The sequence below is a fragment of the Maniola jurtina genome, chromosome 17 (genome assembly GCF_905333055.1).
Source record: "Maniola jurtina chromosome 17, ilManJurt1.1, whole genome shotgun sequence".
Lineage (NCBI taxonomy): Eukaryota > Metazoa > Arthropoda > Insecta > Lepidoptera > Nymphalidae > Maniola > Maniola jurtina.
In genome coordinates, this window is record NC_060045.1 from 10690605 (window position 1) to 10708294 (window position 17690).

General features: G+C 35.3%; 1 protein-coding gene and 1 long non-coding RNA gene across 3 annotated transcripts in view; both read left to right on the forward strand.

Annotated features, from left to right (window-relative positions):
• On the forward strand, positions 1-16319 carry LOC123873534. The gene is made up of 3 exons (XR_006797702.1): positions 1-11; positions 11313-11314; positions 16224-16319. It is a non-coding gene; the product is annotated as an uncharacterized LOC123873534 (long non-coding RNA).
• Positions 1682-17690, forward strand: part of LOC123873532 (eukaryotic translation initiation factor 4E-binding protein) — a 23269-nt gene continuing 7260 nt past the window's right edge. Inside the window, exons 1-2 of one of the 2 annotated variants that reach the window (XR_006797701.1) lie at positions 1682-1924; positions 4592-5157. Coding sequence is in view for 1 of the 2 variants with exons in the window: in XM_045918395.1 (XP_045774351.1) it covers positions 1783-1924; positions 4592-4794 (345 nt within the window). In the remaining variant the exon portion in view is untranslated. Of the gene's footprint in view, positions 1925-4591; positions 8140-17690 lie in introns of those variants that run through there. The other variant, XM_045918395.1, reaches the window with a different exon arrangement.

The following is a 17690-nucleotide window of genomic DNA, read 5'->3' on the forward strand; positions in this document are numbered from 1 at the left end:
TGTCAGATAACGTATGTGCTGTCAAAGATCAAGTTTATTGTGATTGTAATATTAAGGCATGAATAGGTAAGTACCTACATGACGTAACCTAGTAATATAACCGATAATGTTATATCAGTGCCTCGATAGCTCAACGGTTGAGGAGCGGACTGAGTTCCGAAAGGTCGGCGGTTCAAACACCACCCGTTGCACTATTGTCGTATCCACTCCTGGCACAAGCTTTCGCTTAATAGGGATGATGACTACTAGTCAAATCAGCGACTTTTTATCAAACGTCAAAACACTCGCTTAGTATGGGAGCTTGTATGAAATACACAGATGTGACGTCATAACATTTGACGTAACATCACGCCCTTTTTTAGTTAAATGATAATTTAAAATGGTTATCAAACCTAAAACTAACAGCGAATTTTGGAAGACTCTCTATTTCATAATTACTAAGAAATAATTTATTTTTGACCTAGACATCATCCCCATTGGAGGGGAAAGGGGAGTATTAGTCATGATTAGTATGGCTAATATTCTTATAAAAAAAATGTTATATAGTATAAGATAACGTATAGGTTAGGTACTTATTATTCACCACATTGTTCATCACATAAAATAAACTGCTAAATTAATTTACTGTGGTGTTCTAAATTTGTTCTATGGAATTTGTTTTATTGTTCCAAATGTCATTCTGGATTCAGGAAAACAATGTCGCTCTACCGGTCTCACAAATCTAGTTAGTGTTCTAACAAAGGACTTTATAACATAACTAGACTAAATGATGCTCGCTACTCCGTCCGCGGGAAATTAGGGTTTTTAAAAATCCTACGGGATCCTTTTGATTTTCCGGGATGAAAAGCAGCCTATATCCGTTTATAAATACCGATATCTAGGCATATAAATAGAGGCTTATATACGGGATGCAAGCTGTACCAAGTAGATGATGTCCACGATTTTATCCACGTGGAATTAGATTTTTAGAAATCTCGTGGGAGCACTTCAATTTTCCCTGGGATGCAAGCTATCTTTGCACCTCATCAAAATCTGTGAAAAAGGATGGGCATTGAGTAGTTAATAGACAAACAGACAGAGAGACATACGCACTTATCGCATAATAATTATAATATTAGGTAGTATGGATTATGTCGCAAAATTCCAACCGAGAATGTTTATTTTTTTAAGTTTGTTTATTTGGCACTAAGTAGTTGTTGGTGGTCAGTTTGGTGGCATCTTAAAGGTTTAACAGCTTGATTATAATATGTGACGTTACCGTTAACCATATTCCCCCTTTCTCTGCAAATATACTTGGATGAATTTATTTTGCCTTCCATCTGCCTGTCTGTAGAGCCTCATAACGTCTGAAATAAGTCATGCTAAAAAAGGTAGCTGCAATAGAAAAACCGATGGTATTTGAATCCACGATTTTCCGGATTTCATTAATTCACCCCCCAACTCATTCAACTAATGAAGTCGTAAGTAGACTGTATTCTAACAGTATTCATAACATGATAAAGTCTTACAATTCTCTAAAGTCTCCCTGAGGTCATCACTTCATATGCAAGAACTACTTGAAACTTTACACATCTACATTATTATTCTATGAATGTTTTGGTGGTATACACTTTAACACGTGAGACCATGTTTACACTGATACGAGTGTGTGTGTGTGTTGAGCCGGTAGAGTATTTATTTTAGAAACCGGCGTGCCTCGGCTCAGTCCTCGACCATCAGCCAGCTGTGTGAGTGATAGTGATAAAGTAAATTGTACCCAGAGTAAAGGAGATAAAGTTCAAAATGTCTGCATCTCCGATCGCAAGACAAGCGACCAACAGTCAGGCGATACCTTCGAGGAGAGTCCTCATCACAGATCCGGCGCAAATGCCTGATGTATACTCCAGTACACCTGGAGGCACTATCTACTCTACCACACCTGGAGGTAATTTCGCAAATTTCATCTTTATCACGTGAACTTAAGATTCTTTTTTACGTGATACATACCGTAGGTTACCTATTTGTTATGCTTATCAAGGAAAATATTGTTTCCGTGTCAACATTATGCCATTATTTATTTTGAATTTGTTAACACGTGGTTAACAAAACTTTTTCAAGCATCGCTAAAGTTTAAGGTAATAACAATAAATAAGTAATAAAATAATACCCAAATTGGTACTTAAAATTTAAAAATAATCTGGTCATTTTTAGAACAATTTTAGTTTTTTTTTTTTTTAATTGGTTTTACAAAACAATTTTAGGAAAATAACTGGTAACATTTTTTTTCAATTAAGTTACACAAAGCTAAAACTATTAAACTACTGACATAAAACCTCTTTGCACCTAGGTATATTTATTATTTTATAAAATTATAAGATTATATGATAAGATTTATTTTTTGAAATAAATAATAATTGCGAACCTACCCAACACAACTTATTATACATATTATTATACAAGATAACAGGTAAAAAACATAACAAGATTATTATCGATCAATCTTGAAAGTTACATAACAAGATGCGGCAAGGTAGCGATAACAAAAAAAAGAAATAGGTTAGCAAAGGCACGGTAATATTATGTATCAGTATTCCAACTTCATACAAACGGACGAAACGCGAGCTATACCTACGCACCTCGATGTCGGCAGGCGCTCGACACGCAGACAGTCGTGACTGTGCCGCAGTGACGAACGGGCGGTGTTTTGTTTTTCTAACAATAACCGCGCGATTTTTTCGTTGTATGTGAAACCCGATCAAAGAAGCCACAATTTCAGCTCAGAATGTCGGTATTTAAGGTACCGGGACTACAATAAGATTAATTCGCAAATTTTTTGATTGTACCCAGCGATGATTTTGTGGAATATATAGAAAAAATGGAGAAAATATTCCGAACTTCATTTAAAACCAAATATATAAATTGTAAAGTAGCTGTAGGTATCTATAACCAATTAAAAGATATTCATTTTTCTCCATCTTGTCCATGTTTCCCAAAACAATTTTTAATTAAAAGCTTTATACTAGAATGCGGATTTTTTAAACTTTAAAATTTAATAATTCGTAACGTTCGTTTAATTTCCTACGTCTCAGTCGAGGCGCAATTATTTTTCGGTCTCAAATGTATAAGACCGATTTGTTATTCAATCATAAACATGGTTTTTAAATTAAATCTACCAATCAAAAAACAACACGCATTTTTATTGAACATTTCCTATGCAATTCACAAAGTATTTTATTTGTTTATATAAAAAAAGTATATTTACAATCACAAAACTAGATGGAAACACAAAGTAGGCAAGTGTAATTAAACTGCTGGAGGCAGGCAGCCCTACCGCATGTTTACGTACCGCGCAACTGTAGGTATCTTTTTCAAAGAGACGGCCGAGTTAGAATACTGTATAGATAATATTACCGTGGCAAAGGCATGCACACCGCCACACCTTAGGTACTGAGTGCATGGATCATGGTTGCAAAGGTTAATAACCTACGGCAGTGCAGTGTGTAATGTGTATGTCCAGTTACTACGGCTTGTGTTTGTTGTACGTTTATTAGGAGCAATTTAGTTTATTAATCCCCGCGGTTCAGAATTAGAAACGATAACGACTGCGTGGTCGTTTGGCATAACCTTAGCGAAACGCGCTGCGTAATAGAATTCATCGTCAGTTCACTAACACGTTCGGGCGTATTTGGATTTTTAACATTCTTTTCTGTAAAAAGGATATTGATTACATATTTGTACCAGAAAGTTGTAACAATAAATAGATAAAGAAAGAAAAAGTGGACAGGGACGCACTTATCTCTATAAGAGATCTCTACCAGTGACCCTTGGCAGTGCCAGAAGTTGTAAAGGGAGTAGAAGAGTACCTACTACAAAGATAGAAAGTATTGATATGAAAAAAGCTTAATAGACATTATGTTATATTATATACATTATACATATTAAATAAGCTTGCATAAAGCATTATTAAAGCTTTCCTTTTCAAATAGGCGTACAAGGGTCCAAATCAAAAACTATAGATTCCTATAAACCTTTCTATAGGTAGAGCTGAATGAAAAAATTTTAACGAACCAATAAAATTAAATCTAGTCGAATCTATGCTCACTCACTCACGAACTAACCTAGCATAATTTTTTATTGGATGTCAATTTATTATTATTTACAATTTTTTATTTTTAACTTTCCATAATTTGGATTGACGTAGGTACCTAGGTATTCATAATATTATTCAAATGAATGATAATTTAATCTTTATTTATGTGATGATGATTTTTTTTATCGTCTCATATAGGTAATTTATGAGATAAGGAATTAGTCTAGTATTTTTGCCATCAAAAAATTCAGACATATTGTAGACGTATTCAAACCAATGACATCAATTTATTTTATAGTTGGCGTTTTTGTTTTATCATTTTCCTATTTTCTATTACATTTACCCATTAATTGGAAGTTTATGAACATTGAACTCTCTAATCGTTACCTAGTTAATTGCTAGAGCCAAATATTTTCCCCAATGGTTTACGTGCCAGACATAGCTGTATGTTATTAACCATAATAATTTAGCAAATTCCTTTTAATTCAAAGATATTAAGGTATTATTTTTATTCATTTCCAGGAACTCGTATAGTCTACGAAAAGTCATTTATGATGTCGCTACGACAGTCGCCGATATCGCAGACTCCTCCAAAGTGTGCATTACCGGCTGCCATGTTAAAGAACCCACCGACTTCTCCGTCACAGGTGCTACCTGTGCCAAAACCACGCTCGAATTCCATCTCCTTCGATGAATCCCAGGAGACATTCAGTATGGATCTCTAATTAGTTTTAGTTTGTGCCATAGGGTAGAGGAAAGAGATTGGTAACGAATCGCCAAAAAACCAGAAAAGCGAAGCCACTTGCCTTCCATATGACTGACCTTGTGACTATAGGTACTGTGATCATTGTTACTGCTATAATTGCTAAAGCCTACGAAAGTTATGTTAAAATAATTAGTTTTAGCTAAAGTTTCTTGACGATCAATAATATCAATGATCACACTGACTGCATCAAAGGTTGGTGATGGAGGTGGCTTTTAATTTATGAACCTTTTGTATGTTAAAGCTTCGTTCATCTTTTTCTTTTAATTTATGGTTGGTGCTATATAGGTTACTGCTTACTGTAGTTTTAAGTCCTGCAAAGGGTGTCACGTTGAAAGGAACATTCTGTTCATTTGGGTTGCTGCAGTGGTACGATTTCGAATTAAATTTTGGAAGAAAATTTTACTATTGTTTTTGCTGAATTAAACTAAATTGACAAGATTAAAATTAGTGCAATCTTTTTCGCAAACCAAGTGAAAAAGTATGACTCGAGGTCATGTAATTTACACTTAATATGCGCAACAGAAATAAAAATATTCGCATACAGCATTTTTACAATGTATTTTAATTATTTTCTAAAATAATTGATTGAAATCGTTAATATGGAATTGAAAATGAAAGTTTTCTAGTCATAGTAATTAATTACAATGACGGATTTTTTGGAGATTTTAGGCTATCAATTGATAAAGTGACATTTAAATATTTCAATTTAAAAAGAAATGGACTAACTAATAAGTTTGACAAAAAATATACAAAATATGTATTAAAACATATTATTGATGTAAAAAAGCGTGACTGAAACGTTTTGCGTTGGAAACGCAATCCTTTGCCGTAAAAAAGGTTAATAATTTTAAATTCTATACAAAAAACTATTCAATTATTGATGGAATGGTTGTTGAGTGCAATGGATATTTATTGACAAAGCTTGGAGAACTATATGGCCTTGTTACTTGTTTACCGACTACACAATGAACTTCTTATTGGAACGCAAGTGACTCATACTGTATTATTAGAAGGACTGCTGTAAAAATATAAGACGAAAATAATACGTACTATGATTTGAAGCATTACTATCTGAATCGCCACCTGTATAATGTCTGTAATTGAATTAAAACAGAACAGTTGACTTAACCATTGCTTTTGACATAGATCGTCAATCCGTTTTTGATATTTATTGTTGAAAAAAATAATTAAAAACAAAAGTAAACTAGCTTGAGTTCACGTCACGTCACGTTCACGATTTCGTCACTTTATACAAATAATAATAAATATAATATGTATGTCTGTGGTGTCCCACAGGGAGCTACATTTGGACCTATTTTCATCAGTAGTGACGTGTGCTTACTGTCTATTCAAAGTGTAACAGATTGTAACAAATATCAAGGTCATGAAATAAAAATAAAAATAGATGTAATAATCAATGAGAAAAAGGCAAAGGATTTATTATGTAAATAAATAAGACTAGGCGTTTAACGCACATTATAGTTATAGATGAATGAGTATTTTCTCTGTATTTTTATAAGCAAGTGCCATTATATTGTAGAAGATAATTTTAAGATAATTTTACTTCTCATAATGGCGTTGCAAAATGCGTAATCTCAAGTATGTGAGATAATAGTTTTAAGGATTATGTGTTATTTGTAGGTATTTTTTTGATGTAGTAGAAATAGTTATAACTGTTCTTCGAAAATTGAATTCATTTCCATAAGATGTAGACATAAAGTCACTGCCTTCTTTAGTTTTGCAAATTTTTTATTTTATTTTGTGATTACATATATAATACTACTCTTTAATTTCGGAGTACTGAGCATTTGATACTGTTAACCATCATCAACATAATTGTTGTAAAGTTGAAATTAGAATGACACTTCATAAGGTCGTAATCGACCTTATGAATATTCGTCCTGATTTTAATTTTTATTGGGGATTAAAACTATGCATTTTGAATGATCATGTATCAACTAAGGGTTAAAGTCTTGAGATAAAGTTAATAAACGTGATTTAATAAGGATTTGCCACCTTAACGCAATTACTCCATTGTCACGATTGTTAACTTGAAGACTCTCGGCTCAGAAATTTAACAATGAAGTTATTAATATTTGTATTCTTCTATACGTTAACTAAGTTGCTATTACTAAACGTCATACTTACGATACAAAAGGCTTGTTCCAGTACTATTACGCTTAACAATGCGAGGGTGAATGTATTACGCAAATTAAATTTGCATACACATTAACATTTCAAACATTAGCTTAGTTTATCCGTTCCAAAATATTACCTAATCCACATTTTAGGGTTCAAATCTTATATATAAAAATAAACCCCTATTTCCCCAGGTCATATAACTTGAGAATGACTGGACCAAATTGTATAATTTTTTTTTCTTGTGTTTGTTATTGTTAGGACAAGGTTTATATGAAAGATTTTTGTTTTGGAAAATCCACGGGGGAAGACAGTCTCGGGGTGCGGAAAAAATCGCGGGCAAGAGCTAGAGGTCAATAAATATAGAAACACAGTATCGTGATATTTGTCCCTCTATTCCTTCTTCTCTCAATTTATGGCTTTTTCTAGTGCCTAATCAGCACAATGCACTACGCCAGTCTCAAGTAACTTGAAGGAGGCACGAGGGAGACTGGCCGGTAAAAATGTGCCGATTTTCTTATAATATAGGTAGAGGTACTGGATGGATGGGTTAAAATAAATCATGTAACGTTCTTAACGCTTAAAATGAATAGTAGATTGAAAAGTAAACTGTATATTAGTGACAGGATCACAATATATTTTACTGATATTTACTGGCTCTTTGAACGTTTCAGGATTTTATGGATATTTTGCTTAGGAACTGGTACTTACTTACTTTAAGTATTTCTCTTCAGAAACTATAGTATCTGCTTTATATTACTATCGGATAAAGTATTTTTCCAGACTTAAATGTTTGGGAAGTTTCTATGTTTAAGATTGATGACTGCAATTTCAAGTCTTGTTAAAGTTAAAAAATGTTGAAATTTATTACGGTAAGGGGTACTTTATTGTTCATTATTTTTATAAATAATACGTTGTTCCAAAGCATTTATGAATAAGAAGTAAAAGTGAAGTGTCTCTGTAAATTCATGAAAGTCAATTCTAGGTACTTACCTTACTTTACAGTACAAATATTTACAGTTGACCAAGTATATGTACCTATCTACAAAACTTATAAATCATACAGGACAAAGATACTTCACCTTTTTATTGTTGATCTATTGTGTGTTTCGATATTAAAAATTGACTGCCTTATTACTGAAAAAATAAAAATATGTTAAAAATACTGATTCTTTTATTTGTCAACAGTACTACCCAAATAAGATTTTAATATTTAAAGCTACGTAACTAAACGGCTACATTGAAGGGACAATTCACAAGGGACGGGGTAGTGATTCATAACAGTTCAAGGCTCTCTGTTTCTCTGCATTGTATTCTTCATTCCTGAGGGTCGTGACCCGTTTCCATTTATCACAACGAAGATTTCTTGAGAAAATGATGACTCAATTAAGAAAAAGTAAGGGATTTTGTTTAAGTGCCCACTTCATCACATTCTTAAACACAAACTAAAGACATTTGAAATGTCTCTCTCCGTCACTCGTTTCATACAATCGTAGTTCCAATTTCATTTGAATATTAAGCAACCAAAGTCCATTAAACTTTGCAGACATATTCTAGAAACTAATATCTGTGTCTGTGGTGTTTTAGATTTTTCTAAAAATATGTAGTTTTAAAATTACAGGGGCTCAAAGATTTGTATGAAAATTTTTAAGACCGCGTAACTTTGAAACCGAATATTTTAACAGAAATCTGGAAAACCACAGACATAGATATTAGTTTCTAGAATAAGTCTGCAAAATTTCATGGACTTTGGTTGCTTAATATTCAAATGAAATTGGAACTACGATTGTATGAAACGAGTGATGGAGAGAGCCCTCTTAAGAAGGAAAGCGTGACATAGAGTTGTTAGTTTTTCAATTTTCTAGTATAAAGTTTATTTACGCATAGTTGTCTCAAAATAAGCACTAAAATAGAGATTTGCAAGAGCCATAACTTTAAAATAAATACAATTTTACTGTATTAATTGGTTTAAGGCATAGATACTGTAGAGATAAATCGATAGGTATATGGCTTAGTTATAGATCTAGAATAACAAAGAATAGAATAATAGACGTAATACGTTTGTATGGAGAAGCGCGTAAGAAGTGTACCCAAGAGGTTTCCTAGCACGCTCTCGTGCTCCATACAAACGTAGTTTGGTTTGGTTCTCATTTGAATACTAACCAAACAAACTCAGTGAAAGCTTAGACAAGCCAACCGCCTAGAAAGAGCCCAAGCCCTTCCTATTCTAAGAGGGGCCGTGCCTATAATTGGGATGACGATGGCACATCAGATAATGAAGTAAATATTTGAGTAGGTATAATTTATGTTCTCACGGCAGGTGCCTGGTTTCTATGTTAGGAAAATAACTTTGGAATTGCTTCTGTCCCCTTTATACGCGGAACTACATTGTACAAAGTTACAAAGTAACATTTGATTTATGTCAAACTCTACCCTCGAAAAGACTCTCATAATGAAATGCCGTAGAACTTTGTGTCCAGTTAGTGTTTTGTTTTGTTTCAGAATAAAAGTTTGTATAAGGTTTGTTTTAGGGTTCCGTACCCGAAAAGTGCCAACAGGACTCTATTACTAAGACTTCGGTGTCCGTCCATCCATTCGTTCGTCCGTCTGTCTTTCAGCGGGCTGTATCTTGTGAACCATCCATAATAGGTAAAGACCTGAAACTTATACAGAATGTATTTCTGTTGCCGCTATAACAACAAATAGGTACTAAACATTCCAAAATTGCCGCCATAAAAAATAAAAAATAAACCAGCTAAATGCGAGTCAGACTCGCGCACTGAGGGTTTTGTACTCGGGTATTTTTTCCGACATTTTGCACGATAAATCAAAAACTATTATACAAAATTAAAATAAATAAGAATCTGTTTTAGAATGTACCTATACGTAAAGCCCTTTCATATGTTACCCCACTTGGTATTGTTATATCCAAAGAGAATATAATCACTACGTTTTTAGTTATATCATAGAAATAAAAGACAAATTTTGACTTTGAAAATTGAAACACATTTTAATTTTTTTTAATGATGTAACTACTAATTCGCGGTTTTCAGATTTATTCCTGTATTTGTGCTATAAGACCTACCTACCTGCCCATGATTCTAGGTCAACGGGAAGTACCCTATAGGTTTCTTGACAGACACGACGGACGGACGGAGAGACAGACAGACAGACAAACAGACAACAAAGTGATCCTATAAGGGTTTCGTTTTTCCTTTGAGGTACGGAACCCTAAAAATGTACCTACACATGGAAAAACTTTAATTTCTATGAAGTTTTTTCATAGACTCATGATAAATTTTATTATTATGAACTAGCTTTTTTATGCAATTTCGCTGTTATTTAATTACGCTAACCGCGATTTATTGAGTTCATTGACCGCTCGCGTGATTGTATTTGTAAATCAACAAACCAATACACAACACGAATAAAAATATCAATTTCAACCTTATCTGACTGCAATAGGGATGAAATTTGAATACAACAGTTTAACCCTTACGCACCCTCTCCCTTACCAGTAATCTGTCTGGGACTAATCACACTTGATATTTACTACTGCTTGCTAGTTGCTACTTTATAGGATTACAATTGAAATATCATGCGCGGTGTATCAATTTTTTGGCAAACGTAATTCAAAAAGTCTTATGTACCTAGGTACTTACTTAAATCTGAAAAAAAAAAATATCATTATCATTATCGTGATCAACTGACGGCCCACTACTAAGAACGGGTCTCCTTACAAAATGAAAATAGTTTAGGCCACAGTCTGTCACGCTGACTAGTGCCTTTATGTTTGAATTTGAAGAGCAGCACTGTCTTTAATTTAATTTCTGTCCTTTCCTGTCCTATATTAAAAAAAAAGTAAAGTACTTACTCTAAATTTAGTTCAGAGAAAGCCATCAGAATCAACGCTAATAACAAATAATAGAAGCCAAGCGCTAGTCCGTATATTTAAAAAGAGGAAAAAGAATTATCGACAGCTAGCCGATGCCCGCGACTTCGCCCGCGTGGATTTAGGTTTTTCGAAATCCCGTGGGAACTCTTTGATTTTCCGGGATAAAAAGTAGCCTTTGAGCTAATCCAGGATATTATCTGTCGCCATTCCTTTCAGCCAAATCCGTTTAGTTGTTTTTGCGTGAAGGAGTAACAAACATACACATTACACACATACATACACACAAACTTTCTGCTTTATAATATTAGTGTGTAGTGTTACCTTTGTATGGAAAAGTGCGTAGATATTAGGCATAGATAAAACACTAGGTAATACCTGCGGTATAGGAAACCTTGATCATCCTCCATTTTCAGACCAGTCAATTCTAACCTCTTCGGAAGCAGCCGTAAACAATTTTGGGGATATGGTATCTCTGGGTAACTATTATTATAATCTGCTCTTGTGGTCACCCCACACCGCAACACAAGGGGCATGTGAGCTCGCGATGTTATCTGCAATACTTGTAATAGTGTCTGCGATTTTTACCCTCCATGAACAAGCTACGCCTTTATGCAGACACTTTAGGTACTTCTTTGTAACGTAGGGGTAACCATGAGGGGGCATTGGCGCCAGAATTTTACCCTCTTTTGAGAAATTTGGGGCTTGGTATTTCGCCTGAAGTAGTTTTGGTGGATCGTAAAGGCTTGGATAGATGCGTTGAAACCTACAAGTCCTAATAGTTATAAAAAACCAGTCAAGTGCGAGTCGGACTCGCACTCGAAGAGTTCCGTACCATCAAGATATACCTGCATAATCACACTAATATTATAAAGGCGAAAGTTTGTATGTGTGTGTGTGTGTGTGTGTGTGTATGTTTGTTACTCCTTCACGCAAAAATTACTGGACGGATTTGGCTGAAATTTGGAATGGAGATAGATAATATCCAGGATTAGCACATAGGCTACTTTTTATCCCGGAAAATCAAAGAGTTCCCACGGGATTTCAAAAAACCTAAATCCACGCGGACGAAGTCGCGGGCATCATCTAGTACAAGATATAACTGCCACTTTTATGTAGAACACTGCAAGTTAATGACTATTTTTTGTGAACACATTCAAGGTTTTCAGATTTTTCCCTTACGAGTACTTTTGTACTTTTGCTACAAGATCAACCACATGCAATGTCAAGATATTACGTCAACGGGAGTTAGAATATACCCTATAGGTTTCTTAACAGATACGATAGGTAAGACAGACAACGAAGGGATCCTATAAGGGTTCGTTTTTCCTTTTGAGGTACGGAACCGTAAAAATCGTACATCTTAATCGTAAAAAACCGCACCGGATTGCGAAAGGTCATCCTATTTTTGCTGTCGGTTAAAAATTCAGTGATTTTAGCTGCCAGTCGCAAGCCTATTGTTTTTTGTAACGTGTACTAGAATTTAGAGTCTTTTTAAATGTAAAATTAATGTTCCGCCCTTTTTTACCCGACTGCGGCAAAGCCAAACGAAGGGTTATGTTTTTAGCAGTCTACGTATTAGTAACATTAAAAAGAAAAAGATGCAGACACTCTAAATTTAGTTTGGAGAAAGACAACCGAATCGGCGCCAATGCAATCGATTGATATACTAAGTTAGATTACACCAAAAATTGTGCACATAAAACTACTACATAATGTCGGGGTGAGCTTAGTGAGCGAGGTTGGGAGGCTTCAGATAAACTCATTAGAACGGCCTCGAGGCGAGTCGCGACTGCCTACATACTTAGTAGGTACTACGTAACCAGAGCCCACTAGCCAGCCTCTGAGGAGCTACGTATGATTCACAATCTTACTTATAGCTAATAGCTGTCTAGTCAAAGCTGGAGTTAGAAATGATTCGTCCCGATTCGAGTTTGAAATTTACTCAAGACTACGTGCGCATTATCTGTTTTATAAGTTCCCGTGGGAACTCTTTCATTTTCCGGGATAAAAAGTAGCTTATGTCTGTCTCCGGGATGCATCATGCAATGTACAGGACATAGGTATCTTAGATACCTACTAAGTTTTATTGAAACCGGTTGAATGAATGGGTCGTAAAAGTTAACATACCGATTTGATTACGCATTTATAATATTAGTTTGGAAGGATGGATATTCCCTGGACCCCGAAAAATAATAATCAGGATCCAGCGATTGAAGAACAGAAAATAATCGGTCGAGTCCGAGTTGGACTTGCACAAGAAGGGTTCCGTACCCATACAAGAAGTAACATTTTTTGATTTATTTTTGTGTCGTTTTGTGACAAATTCACGGTTTTCGCATTTTTTCCTTTACTTGTGTTTAACTTACCACCTATAAGACATTGCTACCTTCCAAATATCAAGATTCTAGGTCCACGGGAAGTACGGAGTAGGTACCCATAGGCTTTGATTCCTTTGACGGCTCTGACAGACACGACAGACAGACAAAATACGAAGTGCTCCTATGAGGGTTCCTTTTTTGCAGGAGATATGGAACCCTGAAAAGTCCTCATATTTGAAGACATTTAAAACAAGAAATAAGTCCAAAAATATATTTTATTGCAAAAAAAATATATATTTTGTAAAATATTCTTATTATGTTTGACCTGGATTTTTTACCCTTTTCTATATTTTTTAATAACAAACATGTAGGTATTCAATCTGTAAGAAAACTAGGGCGTGTCAACGTTCATCTGCTGGTATTAAATGAGATATGGTAAATGAAAAACGTGACTATGGAAAACAGCTGACAGCATAGACTTATTATAATAGATTTAATATCTTTGTTTATTCTCTTTCATACTTCATAAGAGATCTAAATTCCGTGAAAACTGTTTGATTTTCCAGAATAAGAAGTAACCTATTTCACTCTCGGTCTTTAACTGTATCCATGCAAAAAGTCACGTCGATCCGTTGCTCTATTACGCGTGATTGAAGGACAAACCAACTAACAAACACACTTTCGTATTCAATCCATACTAATATTATAAACGCGAAAGTGTGTCTGTCTGTCTGCTACCTTTTCACGGCCCAACAGTTTAACCGATTCTGACGAAATTTGGTACAGGGTTAGCTTATATCCCGGGGACGGACATAGCCTACGTTTTGTGACCCTAGATACAAAAATATACCTACCATTATTGCTTACCCGTGTTTTGCGTCCTTGACCGAAATTGTGATCAGCTTTTTTAAAATTTCAGCTCTTGTACCCGGATGCAGGTAAAGCGAGCGGGTCAAGCACCTGTCGTGAGCCGCATAAGCAAATTATATGTACATTTCAATTTGAATTTTATTTTATACAGCGTAGAATTTACTTTTGTGTGAGGTTCTGCTGTAATTTTGTAGTTATGAACTTCAGTTTAAAGAATAAGATTAGAAGCAAATTATACATTTCAATTTTGATTTTATTTTAAACACCATAGAATTTACTTTTGTGTAAACTTAAGCTGTTATTTTCTGTGATCATTATATGTTTAAGGAAGTCTTAAGACGGTCACAAGCGGTTGATTTTAGAAAAATTGCTTGGTAAAAGTGTTCGCATAGTAAAAAACATATTCTCACTTCTCAGTATATTCAACTTAATACTAAATTAGAAATAAGCCACGTCACCAACAATTCACTGCCAAGATAAGACCGAGACAAGACCAAGTCACCATCATATCACAACTAAGTCGAGACCAAGTCGAGACCTAGTTACAACCAAATCATGACAAAGTTAAATCAAGACCAAGACCAAGTTATGACCAAACCAAGTCACTATTGAGATAGCACCAAGATAAGACTAAGACGAGATCAAGTTTCAACAGAGTTACGACCACGCTACCACGCTGGCGAACTATGTCCAACTCCAATTGGGATGATGCCTATGTCAAAAATAAATTATTTCTTGGTAATTATTAAACAGAGGGTCTTCCAAAATTCCGTGAAATCCACATCCACTGTTAGTTTTAAGTTCCAACCCAAAAAGAGGGGTGTTATAAGTTTGACGTGTGTATCTGTGTATCTGTGTATCTGTCTGTGGTACCGTAGCGCCTAAACTAATGAACCGATTTTAATTTAATTTTTTTTTGTTTGAAAGGTGGCTTGACCGAAAGTGTTCTCAGCTATAATCCAAGAAAATCGGTTCAGCCGTTTGAAAGTTATCAGCTCTTTTCTAGTTACTGTAACCTTCACTTGTCGGGGATGTTATAAATTTTTAATTTACACTTGTAAATTATCGATTTAACTAAAAAAGTACGTTGAATTACGTCAAATGTATATGACGTCATATCTGTGAATTTCATATAAGCTCCCATACCAAGCGAGCGTTTTGAGTTGGATAAAAAGTCACTGATTTGACTAGTAGTCATTATCCCTATTGCGCACTAGCTGATGCCCGCAGCTTCGCCCGCGGGGATTGGCCAGATCCCCTGCAGCATCAGGATTGAGGAGTTGGAATCCAATTTTTTTATGGAACAATGTCGAAAGGGTCTCTATCGATTAAAATAAAATTACGCAAATCGGTTCAAAATCTCGGGGATATCAGTGCATAGGTAAAAAACACAACTGCCCCATTTTTAAAGTTGGTTAAAAAAGTAGCCTATGTTACTCCTCGGTTAATCCTCTACTTGTCTGTGAAAGCAATCCAAAAGCACTTGTAAAGTTTATTTGAATAAAAATCTAAGTATTCAATTCTATTAAAGTCCGATCAAAATAGGTTCAGCCATTCCTTAGATTAGCCCGTTTAAACAGATAGTCACTTCAAATTTTATTTATTAGTATAGATTGGCAGACTTTACAGGCCGTCGAGAACATTTTGTAGAACGCTTAGCCTCGGGCATGCAAGTTTTCTCACGATATTTTCCTTCACTGTTAAAGCAAGTGATGTTTCGAGATCTTGCTAAATAGATACTTTTAAATTTCAGCATCTTTTCGGGTGAAAGCATTTCTTGTCACGATGTCATGAGAACGTGCAAAGACATTCACAGCATTTTCGGGAAAATTCGGTGGTAAGGGTAATGTAATACGTAGCGACGCGCGACCGCTCAACTGTAAACCGTGAAAGCTTGTTCGGAATATTCAACGAATGAGTATGCACACGTGTAACTACATTTAAATAAAGTAACATTTTACAGCTAACTTTTAGCTGAACCTCAATATTTTAAGTATATAAGGTATGTAATAAGTAGTAAGTAATGTAGAATATTTCTTCATCTTCATTTTCAGTTTACAGTATTCAGCATTCAGTTTTCAGTATTCAGTTGGTAGGTATTATATTCAGAATTCAGTATTTAGTTCTCGGTATGCAGTTTTCAGTTTTTAGTTTTCATTTTTTTAGTTTTAGTTTTAAAAGTCGTGCCCCAAAAGCTGATCCACGCGTCTGGTGACCCAAGAACTGGCACTTATTTTGCTCAACGGTTAAGCGCCAGTGTACGGTGTATTGGGCACTATGACCATTAATGACCATTTGGACGCAATCAAAACCATTTTATATACAGTCAAATTGAGAACCTCCTCCTTTTATTTGAAGTGTTTAAAAATGAAGCCATCTTTTTGGAGGATTTCGGTCGTCATGGAAACCTTTTGGTCATTTCTAGTGAAAAGTTAGCTGCTTTAAACCGAAAACATTCTGTCTGTCGGTCTGTCTCATCTATGAAATTCAAATTCAAAATGTTTTTATTCAAGTAGAATTTTACAAGTACTTTTGAGTCGTCAAAAGCATCTACCACTGATTCGGAATGTCTTTCCTACCGAAAAGAACCAGCAAGTAATTCGGCGGTTGCTCGGATCTGGGATCCCATATTCATAATCCAAGTAAAAGGGATCACGATCCTTGCAATGAAAAATACGAGTCAGGAAACAGAGGACCCACCTACCTATTCGCAAACCAGTGGCAATAAGGGAGTAACGTAATACGAAGCGAGGTGTAACCGCCCAAGTGTAGACAGCTGTGAAGCTTGTTCTGAATAATATGTATTCTAAATTAACATAACATTTGTGACATACTAAAATATTGAACGACTAGATATACTAGACGATGCCCGTGACTTCAAGGAACCAAATGCTTATTTTGCTAACATCCGCCAAACCAAAGAAATCTGTATGATGCAACATGCAGCATGCGACATGCACTGCCCGCCCTCCCACTGAAAAACATGCAGGAAAAGCCACCAAGTAAGCCACACGAACCACCACCACGCAGCACCACACAAATCCCAACACCACTCGACGCACGTTTCGCCCCGACACTGGAGCATCCCGTGATGCTCCAGTCCGTGACTTAGTTCTGTAGGAATTGTTTATTTTTCAAATTCATTTCGAATCAAATAGTTTTGTTTGTGATTGGTTGGTGACTCAAAATGGGTAACGTCCACTGAGATTTTCGCCACTATCATTTGTATGGGATTACGTAACAGGGTAAATTACTAACTTCTTTCCGTGGTTAGAGTATAGATAAAGAGTAATGATGAAATCGTGCTGATGCGATTTTAACCACTTTCCCTTGGCTACTTAAGTAGTACCTACCTACTACAAAGTCAAGTAGCGATCAAGAGAAAGTACCAACTAAATAATAATAAAACTAGCTACAAATTAGCCCCTAGCTGAGATTTCACCTGGTGGTAAGTAATGATGGAAGCCCTTATCGGTTTCTTCTTAGTAGGGTGGTGACTAGGCACGGCCGAAGATCCCACGAGACCAGACCAGGGAAAATTCAAAAAATTCCCTCACTTTTCCCTCCGTACCTCAAAAGCAAACGGAACCCTTATGGGATCACTTTGTTGTCCGTCTGTCAAGAAACCTATAG